The following is a 20,564-nucleotide window of genomic DNA, read 5'->3' as shown; positions in this document are numbered from 1 at the left end:
ACAGTGATCTAGATGAAAGGTCAATCAGAGGAGAGACAGTGCTATGACATACAGTGGGGCAAAGAAGTATTTAGTCAACCACCAATTGTGCAAGTTCTCCCACTTAAAAAGATGAGAGAGGCCTGTAATAGGTACACTTCAACTATGACAGACAAACTGAGATTTTTTTTCCCAGAAAATCACATTGTAGGATTTTTAATGAATTTATTTGCAAATTATGGTGGAAAATAAGTATTTGGTCAATAACAAACAAGCAAGATTTCTGGCTCTCACAGACCTGTAACTTCTTCTCTGTCCTCCACTCGTTACCTGTATTAATGGCACCTGTTTGAACTTGTTATCAGTATAAAAGACACCTGTCCACAACCTCAAACAGTCACACTCCAAACTACACTATGGCCAAGACCAAAGAGCTGTCAAAGGACACCAGAAACAAAATTGTAGACCTGCACCAGGCTGGGAAGACTGAATCTGCAATAGGTAAGCAGCTTGGTTTGAAGAAATCAACTGTGGGAGCAATTATTAGGAAATGGAAGACATACCACTGATAATCTCCCTCGATCTGGGGCTCCACGCAAGAACTCATCCAGTGGGGTCAAAATGATCATAAGAACGGTGAGCAAAAATCCCAGAACCACACGGGGGGACAAAGTGAATGACCTGCAGAGAGCTGGGACCAAAGTAACAAAGCCTACTACTCGTCGTGTTTGGAGGACAAAGAATGCAGAGTTGCATCCAAAGAACACCATACCTACTGTGAAGCATGGGGGTGGAAACATCATGTTTTGGGGCTGTTTTTCTGCAAAGGGACCAGCATGACTGATCCTTGTAAAGGAAAGAATGAATGGGGCCATGTATTGTGAGATTTTGAGTGAAAACCTCCTTCCATCAGCAAGGGCATTGAAGATGAAAAGTGGCTGGGTCTTTCAGCACGACAATGATCCCAAACACACCATCCGGGCAACGGAGTGGCTTCGTAAGAAGCATTTCAAGGTCCTGGAGTGGCCTAGCCAGTCTCCAGATCTCAACCCCAAAGAAAATCTTTGGAGGGAGTTGAAAGTCCGTGTTGCCCAGCAACAGCCCCAAAACATCACTGCTCTAGAGGAGATCTGCATGGAGGAATGGGCCAAAATACCAGCAACAGTGTGTGAAAACCTTGTGAAGACTTACAGAAAATGTTTGACCTCTGTCATTGCCAACAAAGGGTATATAACAAAGTATTGAGAAACTTTTGTTACTGACCAAATACTTATTTTCCACCATAATTTGCAAATAAATAAAAACTCCTACAATGTGATTTTCTGGATTATTTTTTCTAATTTTGTCTGTCATAGTTGAAGTGTACCTATGATAAATTACAGGCCTCTCATCTTTTTAAGTGGGAGAACTTGCACAATTGGTGGCTGACTAAATACTTTTTTGCCCCACTGTATGACTTGAGTGAGAACCTACTCTTTTGACCCTTAGAATGGATTTTTTTCTTCCAGGCAGTCTGGACTGCAGTTCAACCTTTTAGTAACATATCAAATATTACCCAACAAACTGAAAAGGCCCTAAGGTACAAATGTTATGTACATATCTTTAGGGCACCTTCCATTCTGGATGTCACACACAGTAGTCTATCATCTTGTGACAGATTGCCAGTCCATGCAAGATTAGGTTCTGGTTTCAGAGAACACAATATCCAGTTTACTCACATCTCTTTAGTACACCTTACCCTAGTGATGATCTAAATCTGGCATAACATACTATCTATCATGACACAAGGTGAGACCCAGAAGCAGACACAGGAGGCAGATGGTTGGAGTCGTACAATCTTTATTAATCCAATAGGGTAAAGCAAGAGAATGGTCGTGGACAGGGAAAAGGGTCAAAACCAGTTCAGAGTCCAAAAGGTACCGAAGGGCAGGCAGGATAGTAGTCCAGAGTAAGACAGGTCAAATCCAGGAAGACTATCAAAAAGAGGAAAGCAAAAAAATATATATATATATCTATATATATATATATATATATAAAAAGGCATATGGGGACACCACGCTGGTTGACTTGACTCACATACAAGACAAACTGGCACAGAGAGACAGGAAACACAGGGATAAATACACAGGGTAAAATAAGCAACACCTGGAGGGGGAGGAGAGAATCACAGGAACAGGTGAAACAGATCAGGGTGTGACAGTATCACTTAGAAACCAGTGAGAGAGAACAAATCTGGACATTTTACACATATAGGATCAGTTTCGCCATATCAAAGAGGTATAAGTCACACAATAGGTATTATATAATTAATTGCATTTATTTTTAAATTTGATTCATTTTACCAGGTAAGTTGACTGAGAACACGTTCTCATTCACAACAACGACCTGTGGAATAGTTACAGGGGAGGGGAGGGGCGATGAATCAACAAATTGTAAACTGGGGATGATTAGGTGGCCATGATGGTACAGTATGAAGACCAGATTGGGAATTTAGCCAGGACACCGGGGTTAACACCCCGACTCTTACGATAAGTGCCATGGGATCTTTAGTGACCACAGAGAGTCAGGACACCCGTTTAACGTCCCATCCGAAAGACAGCACCCTACACAGGGCAATGTCCCCAATCACTGACATTGGCATTGCCTAAATGTGGCCCAAGAAAGATGTTATCTTCACAGTGGTGTTTTGTATACAGTCTATGTTTTGATCAATCACGTTTATGGGTTTGATTAACTTCCTGCACTGATTGTCGGCCTATGAACAATAATTTGACACTGCTTGTTCCATCAGCTTCACCTGATGGAATAATATTAATTATTTTGTTTATTGTAAGTGGACGTGGAGCGACCTCTGCTGGAGTAATATTGTAGATGAAACAATGGGCAACCCAGCATATGATTGGTCCAATGGCTGGACCAATACGATTCCCCGTTCTGTAACACGTTGTTTCTTTGACCTTCCAGTACTTCCTGATTGCACATTACGTCACATTGATAAACAGTTTTATTTCGACAAAGTTGATATGTATGAGATTGATATATATCAGTTGAATTAACTAGAGCTTCTCCTGGTTCTTTTCGCTGAATAGCAATATTGAAGAGAGGTTACTTCTACAGTCAGTAGCACTTAAAGAACTGATAACATGCAGAACTACGGTAAAGCAATAAATACTTTTTTTGGACAATATCAGACGGGGATTGCTCTTATCACAGTCACAGGTAAAAATAAAAAAAACATTATTGTTTTAATTATCACAGGTCCTTTATGAAATGTAACAACAACGTAAGTAGTGTAGCAAAGTCATTCCACCTAATTTTAACATTCTGTCAAAAAGCACATGTTCAACATAATATTTATTTTTATTTTACCTGTCTCAAGAGGTTTATATATATATATTGACGATTTAATCTTTAAATAAGCCATAAATCAGCTTGTGACAGGGGAAATGGAAGCTTGTTGTGTGCAACAGGGAGAGGCAATTGAATGCAAGTTTCACAAAACATTTGTTATTATTAAAACATTTGTAGCCTGTCGATCTATAGGTAACAACAGGGTTATGCTCGAACTGCTCAGTTTTCCACAACAAAACACCAGAAAATGGCCAAAAAGAGTTAAAACAGTTAACCTGCTTTTACACTATGATTGACTATTAGTTTTCTTTTGGGGATAAAAATATATATAAATGAATAGTTTCACCATTTTAAAACGATGAATATAACATACTTTGAAAATGCAATATTGGTCCAAAATGTATAAATGTAAAGGGATGCAAAGGCACTCTTTTCATAGAACTGTAAGGACTGACGCTGGAGAAGAGAAGCAGGTACGGGGAGTCAACATTTAATTGGAACGGACATGAAAACAGGACAGAAACAGCGTCAGAATCGTGTAATACACAATTAACAATTACTGCAGAAGTGGGGAACGGAGCTGGAGAACAGACACATATAGGGGAGGTAATAAACAGGTGATCAAATGTATTTATATAGCCCTTCTTAGATCAGCTGATATCTCAAAGTGCTGTACAGAAACCCAGATTGAGTCCAGGTGAGTCCAATGAATCGCTGATGCGCATGACGAAGGAAGGCAGGTTTGCGTAATCATGGTGGCAGTAGTGCACCCTCTTTCCCTATTGCGATGTCATCATTTCGGATTCTGTCTTGCCCTATTCTGATGTTATCACATCAGATTCCATAGAAATAAGAATGTCAGAATCTGTCTGGCACTATTGTAATGTAATCAAATCAGATTCTGACTGGCCCTATTCTGATGTCATCAAATCAGATTTCTGTCTCACCTTATTCTGATGTCATCCCATCAGAATCCATCTGGCCTTGTTGTGATGTCATCAAATCAGAATCTGTCTGGCCTTGTTGTGATGTCATCACATCAGAGGATTTAACATAGAGGTCCTATGAAACTGGGTTTAAAATTCTACCCCTAGAAATGATGTCTAGCGTTATTGTGTTGTGATGTCATCACATCATATTCCCTCTGGCCCTGTGATGTCAACGTTTCGTCTGACTAGATATTGGATGTATTTTGTTCACCAGGTGTGCTAAGAGGGTGGATGTTACATCTTTAGAATGGGACTTCTGAAACCTAACATCAAGATCACCAATTATGTCAGATTGAGCTTTTAAAGCTTAATTTCATATGAAAAATGAATTTAAAATCTTGGATTAAAATTTGATATGCTACCTATTTCTTTGAATAATTGTTTGACCAAATTAATCGGATTTACTTGTAAAGTTATTAAATGATGATTAATCATAAAAATGTATTACTTTAACTATCGAAAAGCTACTTTAAAATACTTATAAATCATTTACAAATAAATTATAAAGTGTACCTCAATGTAAGGTGTTACCATAATATTGTGACAGGAGTGGGGCTCTTTGCTCTGCGTAAATGGCTGGCTGGAGGGGTGTGTACGAGCAAAGCCCGGCTGGACGGGAAGACTGTCCTTATCACCGGAGCCAACACTGGGATTGGGAAAGAGACTGCAGTTGACATGGCTAGCAGGGGTGAGCAACAAGTATTCAACTTCTTCTCTGTTCATTGTAGTTGGGCAGTTGATTTGATGAGCTCACGGTGTAATGTCTGTTCTGTGTTTGGCCACAGGGGCGAGGGTTATTCTGGCCTGCAGGGACATGACAAGAGCCAATCAAGCTGCAGAGGGCATCAGGAGGAGGAGTGGCAATGGGAATGTGATTGTCAAAAAGTTGGACTTGGCATCCCTACAGTCAGTGCGACAACTAGCCAAAGAGATCCTGGAAAGTGAAGAGAGACTGGACATCCTTATTAATAATGCAGGTAGAGGGACACTTTTCAGCTAGCACATAACGTTATGAGCACCATATGTTTATTATAGCTTGGTGAGAGCGTGGTTGTCCTATAGTTATTTTGCATACAACCTTCCCACAACTTTCTGGGAATGGTGCAGAATAGTTGCTTAAACCTCTACAAGATCGGTGGGTCCCCTGCGGGATGGTCGAGCTAACGATTATTTCTGTTGGAAGGATTTCATAATTTCCAATTATGTCTACTTATGATAAGGTAAAATGTTCATGTTTCTCTCTACATATGATATGGTACATACAGTGGGGCAAAAAAGTATTTAGTCAGCCACCAATTGTGCAAGTTCTCTCACTTAAAAAGATGAGAGGCCTGTAATTTTCATCATAGGTACACTTCAACTATGACAGACAAAATTAGGAAAAAAAATCCAGAAAATCACATTGTAGGATTTTTAATTAATTTATTTGCAAATTATGGTGGAAAATAAGTATTTGGTCACCTACAAACAAGCAAGATTTCTTGCTCTCACAGACCTGTAACTTCTTCTTTAAGAGGCTCCTCTGTCCTCCACTCATTAACTGTATTAATGGCACCTGTTTGAACTTATCAGTATAAAAGACACCTGTCCACAACCTCAAACAGTCACACTCCAAACTCCACTATGGCCAAGGCCAAAGAGCTGTCAAAGGACACCAGAAATAAAATTGTAGACCTGCACCAGGCTGGGAAGACTGAATCTGCAATAGGTAAGTTTTTAAGTGGGAGAACTTGCACAATTGGTGGCTGACTAAATACTGTTTTGCCCCACTGTATATCCAATGCAAAAAACATCTACATTTAAATGGTATGTATATTAATTTGGATATATTTCCATTAATTCCCACATATTCTTGTTAATTCCCATATATTCCTGTTCATTCCCACTGAACGTTTCCACCTCTGAATATTCCCCAGAATGTGCAACCCTAGTCCCCAGCAAAGCACCTTCACACCTCCTCCTCCATGCTTCATGGTGGGACCCACACATGCGCATATAATCCGTTCACCTACTCTGCGTCTCACAAAGTCACGCCGGTTGGAACCAAAAATCTCAAATTTGGACTCATCAGACCAAAGGACAGATTTCCACCAGTCTAATGTTCATTGCTTGTGTTTCTTGGCCCAAGCAAGTCTCTTCTTCTTATTGGTGTCCATTAGTAGTGGTTTATTTGCAGTAATTCGACCACGAAGGCCTTATTTACGCAGTCTCCTCTGAACAGTTGATGTTGAGATGTGTGCGATACTTGAACTCTGTGAAGCATTTATTTGGGCTGCAATTTGAGGTGCAGTTAACTCTAATGAACTTATCCTCTGCAGCAGAAGTAACTCTGGGTCTTCCTTTCCTGTGGTGGTCCTCATGAGAGCCAGTTTCTTCATAGTGCTCGATGGATATGCAACTGCACTTGAAGAAACTTTCCCAAAGTTCTTTACATTTTCCAGATTGACCTTCATGTCTTAAAGTAATCTTTGGTTATTTCAGTTGTTCGTTCCATAATATGGACTTGTTCTTTTAACAAATAGGGCTATCTTCTGTATACGCCCCCTACCTTGTCACAACACAACTGATTGGCTCAAACGTATTTAGAAGGAAAAATAATCCACAAATTAACAATGCACACCTGTTAATTGAAATGCATTCCAGGCAACTACCTAATGAAGCTGGTTGAGAGAATGCGTGCAAAGCTGTCATCAAGGCAAAGGGTGGCTACTTTGAAGAATCTCAAATATAACATTTATTTTGATTTGTTTAAAACTTGTTATGGCTTTAATCCCGATATCGGGATAAGTGTCATCAACAACCGCTGAATAGCATAGTGCTACATTCAATAAATATTACTACAAATATTTACAGTGCCTTGCGAAAGTATTCGGCCCCCTTGAACTTTGCGACCTTTTGCCACATTTCAGGCTTCAAACATAAAGATATAAAACTGTATTTTTTTGTGAAGAATCAACAACAAGTGGGACACAATCATGAAGTGGAACGACATTTATTGGATATTTCAAACTTTTTTAACAAATCAAAAACTGAAAAATTGGGCGTGCATAATTATTCAGCCCCCTTAAGTTAATACTTTGTAGCGCCACCTTTTGCTGCGATTACAGCTGTAAGTCGCTTGGGGTATGTCTCTATCAGTTTTGCACATCGAGAGACTGACATTTTTTCCCATTCCTCCTTGCAAAACAGCTCGAGCTCAGTGAGGTTGGATGGAGAGCATTTGTGAACAGCAGTTTTCAGTTCTTTCCACAGATTCTCGATTGGATTCAGGTCTGGACTTTGACTTGGCCATTCTAACACCTGGATATGTTTATTTTTGAACCATTCCATTGTAGATTTTGCTTTATGTTTTGGATCATTGTCTTGTTGGAAGACAAATCTCCATCCCAGTCTCAGGTCTTTTGCAGACTCCATCAGGTTTTCTTCCAGAATGGTCCTGTATTTGGCTCCATCCATCTTCCCATCAATTTTAACCATCTTCCCTGTCCCTGCTGAAGAAAAGCAGGCCCAAACCATGATGCTGCCACCACCATGTTTGACAGTGGGGATGGTGTGTTCAGGGTCATGAGCTGTGTTGCTTTTACGCCAAACATAACGTTTTGTATTGTTGCCAAAAGTTCAATTTTGGTTTCATCTGACCAGAGCACCTTCTTCCACATGTTTGGTGTGTCTCCCAGGTGGCTTGTGGCAAACTTTAAACAACACTTATGGATATCTTTAAGAAATGGCTTTCTTCTTGCCACTCTTCCATAAAGGCCAGATTTGTGCAATATACGACTGATTGTTGTCCTATGGACAGAGTCTCCCACCTCAGCTGTAGATCTTTGCAGTTCATCCAGAGTGATCATGGGCCTCTTGGCTGCATCTCTGATCAGTCTTCTCCTTGTATGAGCTGAAAGTTTAGAGGGACGGCCAGGTCTTGGTAGATTTGCAGTGGTCCGATACTCCTTCCATTTCAATATTATCGCTTGCACAGTGCTCCTTGGGATGTTTAAAGCTTGGGAAATCTTTTTGTATCCAAATCCGGCTTTAAACTTCTTCATAACAGTATCTCGGACCTGCCTGGTGTGTTCCTTGTTCTTCATGATGCTCTCTGCGCTTTTAACGGACCTCTGAGACTATCACAGTGCAGGTGCATTTATACGGAGACTTGATTACACACAGGTGGATTGTATTTATCATCATTAGTCATTTAGGTCAACATTGGATCATTCAGAGATCCTCACTGAACTTCTGGAGAGAGTTTGCTGCACTGAAAGTAAAGGGGCTGAATAATTTTGCACGCCCAATTTTTCAGTTTTTGATTTGTTAAAAAAGTTTGAAATATCCAATAAATGTCGTTCCACTTCATGATTGTGTCCCACTTGTTGTTGATTCTTCACAAAAAAATACAGTTTTATATCTTTGTTTGAAGCCTGAAATGTGGCAAAAGGTCGCAAAGTTCAAAGGGGCCGAATACTTTCGCAAGGCACTGTATATTCATGAAATCACAAGTGCAATTCGGAAAACACAGCTTAGCCTTTTGTTAATCCACCTGTCGTTTCAGATTTTGAAATTATGCTTTTCAGCAAAAGCAATCCAAGCGTTTGTGTAAATTTAAGTACACTAAGCATCAGGAAGCTTGGTCACGAAAATCAGAAAAGCAATCAAAGTAATCGTTTACCTTTGATCTTTGGATGTTTTCACTCACGAGACTCCCAGTTACACAACAAATGTTCCGTTTGTTCCATAAAGATGATTTTTATATCCAAAATACCTCAGTTTGTTTGTCGCGTTATGTTCAGAAATCCACAGGAAAGAGCGGTCACGACAGCGCAGACGAAAATTCCAAATAGTTTCCATAATGTCCACAGAAACATGTCAAAAAATTTTTTTATAATCAATCCTCAGGTTGTTTTTAAAATATATAATCGATAATATATCAACCGCAAATGTCTTTCACAGTAGGAGAGGGAAAAGCAATACCTATCCAAATTCTGATTCCAAATATTTTATTTAATAGTTTTGATGTCTTCACTATTATTCTACAATGTAGAAAATAGTAAAAATAAAGAAAAACGCTTGAATGAGTACGTGTCCAAACTTTTCATGGTACTGTATATGCAACGACTTTTCAACCAACAGGTTTCTGTGCCAAATCACCACACAACAATAAACAAAACAATACCGACATGTTTTGCGTTTTCAACACCACAATAAATAGACTGTCAATCTCGACAGAAAACACATCCCTCCCTACCTTGTAGGCTTACCCAGTATAAAATGCACTTGTGCAGATTAAATTCTGCATAAATACATAGCACACATAAAAATACCTTCTGAGGTTAAATTCCCATGTGCCGAATAAAACATTTAAGTTAAATGGGTTTCCATTTTCAACTATGGACATACTGATGGTTTTGTCACAAAAAATGTTGCGTAGGTACAGGTATAGCGAATGTGCCCACTATGGTATTGGCACGTGAGCTCTAGCCAACAGATACAGTGCAGGTATAGCTTACTACATGATGAGATTATTTTGGACAATAGTATGCGATTTATTATTATTTGTCAAATGGCAAGCATCGATCATCATGTCACCAGAATAAGACCCTCGATATTTATTGGAAGGAGCATCGACCTCATCACTGTGCACTTTTACGCCGCCCTGTGAAATTCATCATCATTTATTTAATCTGTAGCATAATAAACTGCATGCTTTCCCAGGATGTGGAGAAATGTTTTATCAAACATGTAGGCTACTTTACTCCCATATAAAGGTTGGGTGGAAACCTGGTTAATTTCAAGGATGCTGGAATTATATTTTGGATGATGCCCATGCCTACAGGATCATTTTTTGAAGTAGCCTAATCAGATTAAAACATTGTGCCACAAACAAAAAGTAATACATTAAACGTGTTAGCTTCTAGGTGCGTGAGGAATAGCCACTCGGATTGGAGAGGAGGCAGAGCATGTGTTAAGCTTTCCTGAATAACTGGGCCTGCCGGTAGCGTATGTGTTCACATTATTATAGGATGACTTGGGAGCATGATGATTAAAAACAGACAGTGTGTTCAGTATCAAAAGTAGACTGGCCTACCAGACTGGCCTACTACTGTGCCTTTCTGTGTCTTTCTATTGACTGTTGAGAGTACTGATCCAAATCAAATGAAACATTAAAATCCCAGGGCTTTTGCGCCGTTATTTTATTTACAAAGGACATTTTCACCTGTAGCCTAGAGTAGTCTAGAATGTTGTACTCACTTGAAAATAATAATGCAATTATTCAGCTAGGCTAGTCTAGGTAGGATCATTGTATTGTCCATTTTATCTGTGTGTGTCATGTCTTCACTGTTCATTCATGCGCAATGATGCACCTGGCCTCTACACTACCTATCAGCTATTCCTATTTGTTCTGGTTGATTCATATAAAATGATAAGGAAATTTGTCTAGGATGGAAGAAATTATATAGTAAAACCTGCAACTAGTGGATGTAAACCACAGGAAAAATCGCACAGCCCTCCCATGTGCACAATAAAAAAAACATGCAACCCTCCCCAAAGCAACAAATACAAGTTTAACAACCCTCCCCTATTTTGGACCACCCCTCCCCCAGTAAATTACAATCTGTCCCTTAGCAAGCGTGGTAAAGTTGCACTATTCAGCTGTGCTCATTGGCAATAGGGTAATACGTGACTGACATTCTGCACGTGGCTTATTTATAGGAAAGTAGGAGGAGTGTCATGATGCCGTGCTGTTGATGAGAAGATTGTAAACATTAGATATAAATTCCTTCTGTGCCCATAGAAGAGGAAGCAATGTGAATTATATTGTGCTTACTAAATTAAGTTAAGGGAGCAATCCATTCAGACCAGCCTTACTGATTGAACCTATGTTATCAACTAGATTTCAGGGAGTAGACTAACTTTTCTTCTCTATGTTTGTTGATAGGTATCATGAGCTGTCCAAAATGGCAGACTGAAGATGGCTTTGAGATGCAGTTTGGCACCAACCACTTAGGCCACTTTTTATTGACAAATTGCCTTTTGAATCTCCTTAAGAAATCAGTTCCAAGCCGTATTGTCAACGTCTCCAGTTTAGCTCATGAAAAAGGTATCATTTTGTGTTGGTCATTTACCATATAAAACAATTATTCAGTATTTATAGGATTTATGATTGATTGCCCAAACAAAATCCATGATTTAGCCTGTAATTATTTTCATGTACATGTACCTTCAGAAATATTCAAACCCCTTGACTTATTCCACATTTTGTTGTGTTACAGCCTGAATTCAAAATGGATTAAATAGATTTCTCACCTATTGACACACAATACCCCAAATTACAAATTGAAAACATGTTTTAAGTTTAGCAAATGTATTGAAAATGAAATAGAGAAATATCTCATTTACAAAAGTATTCACACCCCTGAGTCAATAGTAGAAGCACCTTGTAGAAGCACCTTTGGCAACGATTACAGCTGTGTGTCTTTCTGGGTACTAAGAGCTTTTCACTCCAGGATTGTGAAACATTTGCCCATTATTATTTTCAAAATTCTTCAAGCTCTGTCAAATTTGTTATTATTTTTAATTTTACCCCCTTTTTCTCCCCAATTTCGTGGTATCCAATTGTTATCAGCTACTATCTTGTCTCATCGCTACAACTCCCGTACATACGGGCTCGGGAGAGACGAAGGTTGAAAGTCATCCGTCCTCCGAAACACAACCCAACCAAGCCGCACTGCTTCTTAACACAGCGCGCATCCTACCCGGAAGCCAGCCGCACGGAGGAAACACCGTGCACCTGGCAACCTTGGTTAGCGTGCACTGCACCCGGCCCGCCACAGGAGTCGGTGGTGCGCGATGAGACAAGGATATCCCTACCGGCCAAACCCTCCCTAACCCGGACGACGCTATGCCAATTGTGCGTCTTACCATAGATTTTTAAGCAGATTTAAGTAAAAACTGTAACTTGGCCACTCAGAAACATTCACTGTCTTCTCGGTAAGCAACTCCAGTGTAGATTTGGCCTTGTGTGTTAGGTTATTGTCCTGCTGCAAGGTGAATTAATCTCCCAGTGTCTAGTAGAAAACAGACTGAACCAGGTTTTCCTCTAGCATTTTGCCTGTGCTTAGCACCATTCCGTTACATTTTTATCCTGAAAACCTCCCCAGTCCTTAATTATTACAATCATGTCCATAACATGATGCAGCCACCACTATGCTTGAAAATATAGAGAGTGGTACTCAGTACTCAGTAATGGGTTGTATTGGTTTTACTCCTGAACTTATTTAGGCTTGCCATAACAAAGGGGTTGAATACTTATTGACTCATTTCAGCCTTTTCTTTTTAATTAATTTGTAATAATTTTGAAAAACATATTTCCACTTTGACATTATGGGGTATTTTGTGTAGACCAGTGACAACAAATCTAAATGTAAACCATTTTAAATTCAGGCTGTAACACAACAACATTAGGAAAAAGTCAAGTGGTATGAATACTTCCTGAAGGCACTGTACCTTTCATTGCTTAGTGTTAGACCATGTTTTGACATTATATCCATATGTGACTTGCTATGTTCCACTTTGAATAATTATACTTTTTTTCAACAGGCAAGATCTATTTTGATGACATAAACTTAGATAAAGATTACAGTCCATGGAAAAGCTACCGGCAAAGTAAGCTAGCTAATGTGCTCTTTACTCGGGAGCTGGCAACACGACTACAAGGTGATTCACAGCATCTTTTCATTTTACAGCATGCATTTGGAAGTATGTTCGTAACACTGTTTGGCATAACAAAGGCACGAAGTGCATGGTGTGTTGCATCTCTCTTCAATGGAGTCTCTGCAGACTCACTGCATTGAATTAGGCTGATAGATGACATTACCTGTGTTTGTGTGTGTTTCTCTGTGACTGTAGGAACTGGAGTAACTACTTACAGCCTCCATCCTGGAGTCATCCGGACTGAGCTTGGCCGGCACTTCTGGCCCACCATGCCCCTGTGGAAAAGAGCCATCTACAAGACTCTTAGTTTTTGGCTCAAGTCCCCTAGAGAGGGAGCCCAGACCACCATCCACTGTGCCGTAGAAGAAAGCCTGGCAGATGTCAGTGGACTCTACTACAGGTCAGATGCCATTAGAGCTTGTTTTTGTCTAACCTTAACTTCTTTTCACAGTGGGTGTTACATTGCATGCTTACAGAATATGGATCTAGATAAGATTAATACTAGGATATGTTCGATGTGTGTCATTAACTTTGTGTGTGTGTTTGGAATCTTTTTTTCTGTCCTGGCTACAGTGACTGCGCCCCAAAAACTGTGGCCCCTCAGGGCCAGGATGATGCAGCTGCCAAGAAACTGTGGGACCTGAGTGCCTCCATGGTTGGTCTGGCATGATGGACCTGGTTACCACTAGGACTGGCCTAGCCTTTAGAATGTTGACATACAGTTGAAGTCAGAGGTTTACATACACTTAGGTTGGAGTCATTAAAACCTATTTCTCAACCACTCCACAAATGTCTTGTTAACAAACTATAGTTTTGGCAAGTCGGTTAGGACATCTACTTTGTGCATGACACAAGTAATTTTTCCAACAATTGTTTACAGACAGATTATTTCACTTATAATTCACTGTATCACAATTTCAGTGGGTCAGAAGTTTACATACACTAAGTTGACTGTGCCTTTAAACAGCTTGAAAAATTCCAGAAAATTATGTCATGGCTTTAGAAGCTTCTGACAGGCTAATTGACATAATTTGAGTCAATTGGAGGTGTACCTGTGGATGTATTTCAAGGCCTACCTTCAAACTCCGTGCCACTTTGCTTGACATCATGGGAAAATCAAAAGAAATCAGCCAAGACCTCAGAAAATAAATTGCAGACCTCCACAAGTCTGGTTCATCCTTGGGAGCAATTTCCAAACTCCTGAAGGTACCACGTTCATCTGTACAAACAATAGTATGCAAGTATAAACACCATGGCACCATATGCAGCCGTCATACCGCACAAGAAGGAGACGCGTTCTGTCTTCTAGAGATTAATTTACTTTGGTGATAAAAGTGCAAATCAATCCCAGAACAACAGCAAAGGACCTTGTGAAGATGCTGGAGGAAACGGGTACAAAAGTATCTATATCCACAGTAAAACGAGTCCTATATCGACATAACCTGAAGTTCATTAGAGTTAACTGCACCTGAGAATACAGCCCAAATAAATGCTTCAGAGTTCAAGTAACAGACACAACTGTTCAGAATAGCATTCAGGCGATACTCCATCACATCTGGTTTTGGCTTAGTGGGACTGTCATTTGTTTTTCAACAGGACAATGACCCAACACATCAGTGTTAAAGTTAAAGCTTGGTCGCAAATGGGTCTTCCAAATGGACAATGACCCCAGGAATACTTCCAAAGTTGTGGCAAAATGGCTTAAGGACAACAAAGTCAAGGTATTGGAGTGGCCATCACAAAGCCCTGACCTCAATCCTATAGAAAATGTGTGGGCAGAACTGAAAAAGCGTGTGCGAGCAAGGAGGCCTGCAAACCTGACTCAGTTACTCCAGCACTGTCAGGAGGAATGGGCCAAAATTCACCCAACTTATTGTGGGAAGCTTGTGGAAGGCTACCCAAAACGTTTGACCCAAGTTAAACAATTTAAAGGCAATGCTACCAAATACGAATTGAGTGTATGTAAACGTCTGACCCACTGGGAATGTGATTAAAGCTGAAATAAATCCTTCTCTCTACTATTATTCTGACATGTCACATTCTTAAAATAAAGTGGTGATCCTAACTGACAGGGAATTTTTACTAGGATTAAATGTCAGGAATTGTGAAAAACTGAGTTTAAATGCATTTGGCTAAGGTGTATGTAAACCGACTTCAGCTGTATTACCATCTGATGATGATGAACTGTGAAATGCATCCAAACCTCATTGCATTCAGTAAGAAACTGTTGAATAATATTTGCTTTAGAGACATTTATTTAGAATACACAGCAAACTACATACAAAAATACTATGCATCGAAATATGTTAACGTGAGCCTTTTAAACAGAATGAATGTCTCATAGTTAAGTTACATGGAAGCTGTATGAACTTTTACTTTGCCATAAGTGTAAATTCTATTCTAGGGGAACAAGGTTCACTAAGCCTGTATTTACGTACGTTTGTAGTATACACATTATGTTGTCTTGTCATGGAACTGATGCATGAACATACATGTGCTATATCTACAAAACATTTAGAGAAACAACGTACATTTTTCTCTTGGGTAATTTAAAACCTACCATAATAAAGTGCTGATTTACGTAATCTCTTAAATTGTATTTAGCTAAGGCATATAAGTCATACATGGTTTGTTTATACTCTGAGCCTTTCATATTGGGCTTTAAACCAACGGCACTAAAACAAAACATCTTGTGGTTGCATTATGAACGATAAATTACTTTTTGATCCACCCTCTTTTCCGATAATTTGTCTGGAAGGCACTGTGTACAAGTTTGCTACAAAACAATCAACCTCAATTTAATACTAAAGCTACAACAAGAGGCCTGTTGCACTAATAACAACATTCTATACAACCAGATGACTTGTTGGCTACACACGTACCTCCTACTGTATGTGTTCTTAGGATTGCACATCTAAAGGATTTGAGGTGCCGACGAGGATTATTTTTCATAAATTTATGGTCAAATAATTTGTATGATTTTCAAATACTTTTAAAAAAATCTCTCAGCCAACCCTGTTCCTGGAGAGCTACCGTCCTTTTTGCTCTAACTCTAATTTAGCGCACCTGATTCTAATAATTAGCTAGTTGATACACGGAATCAGTTTAGCGAAATCCTACAGGAGGGTAGCTCTTCAGGAACACGGTTAGGAGAGCCATGCTTTAGATGTTGCTAGTGTCTAACCTGTAACGTTTAATAGGTGGTGCTAATATTCTAAGAGCATCCATAACATTTACAACTTTATACTGGTAAGCAAGTTATATCCATGTTCCACTGGTTTTCTAAGAGGAAAAGTTGAAATTCCAATCAACAAAATTTCCTTTAGAAATGTTAGCCTTATTTTATATTAACATTGCTACATCTACAAACAATGAGTCCACTACAGCTCCTCAAAAGCAGAGAGCTGCTTCATTTGCTCCACTTGCATAGAGTGCCTCCTTACAAGTTTTTTTTTTGACTTGAGCTGGCCTCTCTTTGGTGAGTTTGGTGCTACTGGAGCTACTGATATGAAACCTGAGGCAAGAGGGGATGAGGGCTTGCTGCTGGCTCCGATGTCTGGGATAGGAGGGTTGGGGTTGACGTTCAGTGGGGGTAGATGGCCAGGCCGGGTATGGGAAATGTAGTCCAGCAGCAGAGTCCCCGAGCCTCGCCTCTCCAAGAGGCCTGGTGCGCGGCGACGTGCTGTGCTAGGTGATGACGTGCTGGCATTGCTGTCTAGGGACTCCCTGGAGCTGGTCAGCATGGCTAATGGAGACGTGTTGAGTTTCCTCCTCTCTAGAGGAACCTTAGGAGAGTCCAGCATGCCAGAGTCTGAGTACAGCTGGGAGTCTGAGTCATAGTGGTCAGTGCCCAGCCGTCTCCTGTAGACCGGGTCTCTCAAGCTAGCTGGCACACTGTTGCTGCTACTGTCCTGGTCTGCAGGGACGGTGCTACGCCGGGCCAGGGGCTGGTGCTGACACAGAGACCTCTCATAGGCCGATTTGGAAGTTAGAGGGACAGACAATGAGGATGACATTTGTGGGAACAACACATCCTTGCCATCCACACTGTTTTGTCGAGACATAGTCGATCTCTTGGACAGAGCAAGTCCATTGACGCCTGTGACGACCTCCTCAGAGGTGGCTCTCTTACACTCCTCGTGGGCCGCAGCTGCAGCCAGGACGGAGGGAGCGATCAGCCCCCACGGCTCTGACTGCAGACGCTTCAGCTGGGGTAAACGAGCACGCTTGGGGTTGGCTGGTCGCCGTGTGGGAGAGGTTGGCCCATTGGGAAGCTTTGCTGCTGTGCTGGATGATGTTTTCAACTTTGTCTGGAAACTGAAGATAGTGTTGTGCTGCTCGGCTGAGTTAGGTGAGGGGGAGGTGTTGAGCTCAATGTCAGAGGGAGTGGTGCAGAATGCAGGGGAGCACCTATCCTCTAGCTCTGGGGAAGGGGGGACATTAAGGTACTGCTTGGTGGTTTTGGTGCCAGAGGGTGACTTGTCTGTGGTGATAATGATTACTTCTTTGCCCTTGGCCTTACATGCATCTAGGAGAACCTTTAGGGTCTCCTTATCATCGACATTGACTGCATAGACCAAAGCAGAAGCCCCGCTCCTGTCTTCAAGACTTGGGTCAGCCCCATTGGTCAACAGGTGGGACACCACCTCATGCCCCGCCCTCTGGCTACAGGCGTGCATCAGGGCTGTCCGGCCTGCTTTGTCCTGGATGTTAGGGTCAGCCTTATTATCCAGCAGATACTTGACCAGCTTTGCCTTGCTGACACTCTGCGGGTCGCTGTGTTTGGACATGCAGGCCACCATGAGCGGTGTCTCTCCTCGCTCGTTGCTCTCATTAATATAGGCACCCCCCTCAAGCAGGAGCCTGGTGAGCCGCAGGCGTCGGAGCCATACCGCTTTCAGAAGCGAATTCCCGTCTGTCCGCAGCTCCAGTATGTCTGCCATCATCTCCAAGACAACCACAGATAGCGCCCTCCCTCAGTGGTGAAAGGCAGTCACAACCTGCAGCCCTTCAAACAAAGTATTGATTTATTTCATTATATTTTGTTCAATCTATAGGTCTGCTCAATGATTCATCTAGTATTATCACACACGGAGTCATCACAATGGATCATTTCCAAGCCTCTCAAGACTACCACCAGGAGGCAGTCTGTGTTCAGTAAAAATCACATTTGAAGACATGGACAGGTATGTCAATTATGGACGAAACTTTAGACCTATCTAGGTAGCGTTATTGTCAAAACATGAAACTGATTGTAGCAATGAAAAAAATATAACTTCGTTATAAATCGGAGCCTAACCTTTATATATACCCTGATGAAGACGGCTTGGCTGTCAGGAACGTTGGTTATACAATTATTGCATCTGAGCTCCTAGAGTGTGCGACTTTCCTTTTCTTTTTCTAGGGGCCTAATCTTGTCACATGTATCTTCTGTAAGCTTCGATCTCCCTGTGTAAAACACAAGTTAGATGGAAGAATGTGCGTTATAGGCTATATGAAGGCTAAACGTTCTGTATTTAAATCAAGCCATTTATCTTGAATGTATTGCTTGCTAGATGGAGATGGACAACCTCAGCCTAGTATTTTAACTTTTTTTGTTGTTGCTCTGTAATTGACCAATTAATCCCAGATCCAAGACTATAAATTAATTAGTTCGAGCTTTAGATAATAAAATACCAAAAATATAGAACATGACATATGGAGATAATAATATGGTTGTAGAAGAAAACAGTCTCACCATGAGCGTTAACATCCTGTGCATAGCATAAAAGAGTATGCCTACAGCAAAAACATCTACTTTGCTATTTTTTCTTACAAGACTCGATGACAAGTAAGATGCGTCTTAGTGTAGGCTACCTAATGTGCATGATCGAATGAATAAGTATTACCATCATCCTCGCGCGGAATAGTCTATAGCGCGTCGCTGTCCATGGTCCTCATTGTGGATAACTTGTTAGACGCGCGTCTGGTAGAAAACGTTTTAACTACACAATTCATAATCTGTTGCACAATGTAAGCTACATTATTTTTTATACACTTGTAATATACTATGATCCCTGTGTGTCATTAAGATAAAGTATTAGCAACAGAAGTCGCCTAAAAAGACTTAAATTTAAGGTGTTGGCTATAAGCTCCTAACGTTTCATATTCTCATTAGCTAAACTATCTTAAATGATCGAATCATAGTAGGCTTCTCAAAAAGTGTGGTCTATACAATGTTAGTATGAAATTACATGAGTGGTATATTAATGTTGATTATGTATGTTTTTAGCAAGAAAAAAATCTGCATTCATCCACATGGTTTTATACAAAATATCAAGAAGGTTTAACTGTCATTCAACCATGTATCTTACCTGATCCAGGCTTGTCATATTCAAAGGTGCACCCAATGTTTTGTCATTACCTACCCTGAAACATAATGAAAATAAAAGTTTCCAAATGGTTCTTCGTTATAGTCCCTGAATTTAATCGGAGGTTCTCAAATACTGTCCTAGTTTAGGTTAAGAGCTCTTGCACCATAGCGCATCATGTTGGTCGCTTTTGTTATGGAAACGCAATAGATCAGTCCAATAGGCGGCATTCCTTTCACTGCGCAAGAATCACAACCTCAAGCTACTGGAGGTATAAATAACTTTGTTTTGCCTGGTGAATGAAACGTGCATTTTCTTGACGTCAGAGTCGACAAAAATAAAGATTGCTTCTGGTGAGAACCTGTCACATTTTTCATGTCTACAGCACACAAACAAACCAGTTCTACCTTCCAATAAAATGGAATGTTCACAGTTTCATAACATGTTTATAATTACATTTTTTTTAATGACTTAGGCTATATTCCACTCCCACGAGAAAGGAAGAATCAAGATTCAGTGTATATATAAAGGTCATCAAAGTATAATTTAATATTTTCGTACACTGGAAGTTTATAGCCTACAGTTTAAAATTATCATTCACATTAACATGACAGATGTTGCTCCAGAGAGGTGGCGGTCACCTGTCTCTGTCCTACTTTTCTTTATATTCTCAGGTGCCCCGAAAACGTCTTTGTACACTTACAACTACAGTGCATTTTAAACACTGTTTCAAGAACATGTCTTAGCTATACCTTTCCAAATGGACAGAAGTAGAAATCGTGTGCTGATGTTGGGTTCAGTATACACACAAATGAGGGTTCCACAAGGGTTCTTTGGGAAGGGTGTTGGTTCTATGTGCAACCATACTGATCCAAAGGTCCCTTTGATCACTTCAATGGTTCTTTGCAGTCAAAGGGTTCCCTCCTCTTTTAGTGATAATTAAAATGTAGGGGCAGTGGCTCATTCAAATATTTGGGGGTGTGGTTTGTTCACAGTTCTTTTTTGTGCAACCATGCAGTGAGTGTTATTCCAGTTTTTCAAATGTTATGTTATCTGTTATATGACTATGGTCAGTGATGGTGTCTTGTGTAAGTCTCACGAATGGCCTTGTGTCAACTGTGAACTATTGACTGAGTCTGTAGTTCTCAATTCTCTCCTCAGGGACCCCCAACCATTCCAGAAGTAGAAA

The 20,564-nt window shown here is 40.4% G+C and overlaps 2 protein-coding genes across 3 annotated transcripts; one reads left to right on the top strand and one right to left on the bottom strand.

Moving 5' to 3' along the window:
- Positions 1 to 2,913: 2,913 nt before the first annotated feature.
- si:ch211-107o10.3 (retinol dehydrogenase 12) lies at positions 2,914 to 15,755 on the top strand. The gene is made up of 7 exons (XM_021571454.3): positions 2,914 to 3,198; positions 4,867 to 5,007; positions 5,105 to 5,296; positions 11,251 to 11,412; positions 12,912 to 13,028; positions 13,221 to 13,425; positions 13,599 to 15,755. Exons 1-7 carry the CDS (start codon positions 3,123 to 3,125, stop codon positions 13,693 to 13,695), a joined length of 990 nt encoding a protein of 329 aa, XP_021427129.2. The 5' UTR covers positions 2,914 to 3,122; the 3' UTR covers positions 13,696 to 15,755.
- LOC110495913 (ankyrin repeat domain-containing protein 34C) lies at positions 15,263 to 19,576 on the bottom strand. 2 transcript variants are annotated; one of them, XM_090206927.1, is made up of 2 exons: positions 18,325 to 19,572; positions 15,263 to 18,033 (listed from the first exon to the last, which is right to left on the bottom strand). In XM_090206927.1, exon 2 carries the CDS (start codon positions 17,969 to 17,971, stop codon positions 16,406 to 16,408), a length of 1,566 nt encoding a protein of 521 aa, XP_090063053.1. In that variant the 5' UTR covers positions 17,972 to 18,033; positions 18,325 to 19,572; the 3' UTR covers positions 15,263 to 16,405. The 2 variants fall into 2 exon arrangements, with proteins under 2 accessions (XP_090063053.1, XP_090063046.1); XM_090206920.1 differs by having other exon boundaries at positions 15,263 to 19,576.
- Between the last annotated feature and the right edge of the window lie 988 nt (positions 19,577 to 20,564).

The sequence above is a fragment of the Oncorhynchus mykiss genome, chromosome 2 (assembly GCF_057628025.1).
Source record: "Oncorhynchus mykiss isolate SJ-2025 chromosome 2, ASM5762802v1, whole genome shotgun sequence".
Lineage (NCBI taxonomy): Eukaryota > Metazoa > Chordata > Actinopteri > Salmoniformes > Salmonidae > Oncorhynchus > Oncorhynchus mykiss.
This window is presented reverse-complemented; position numbering and strand designations above follow the sequence as displayed.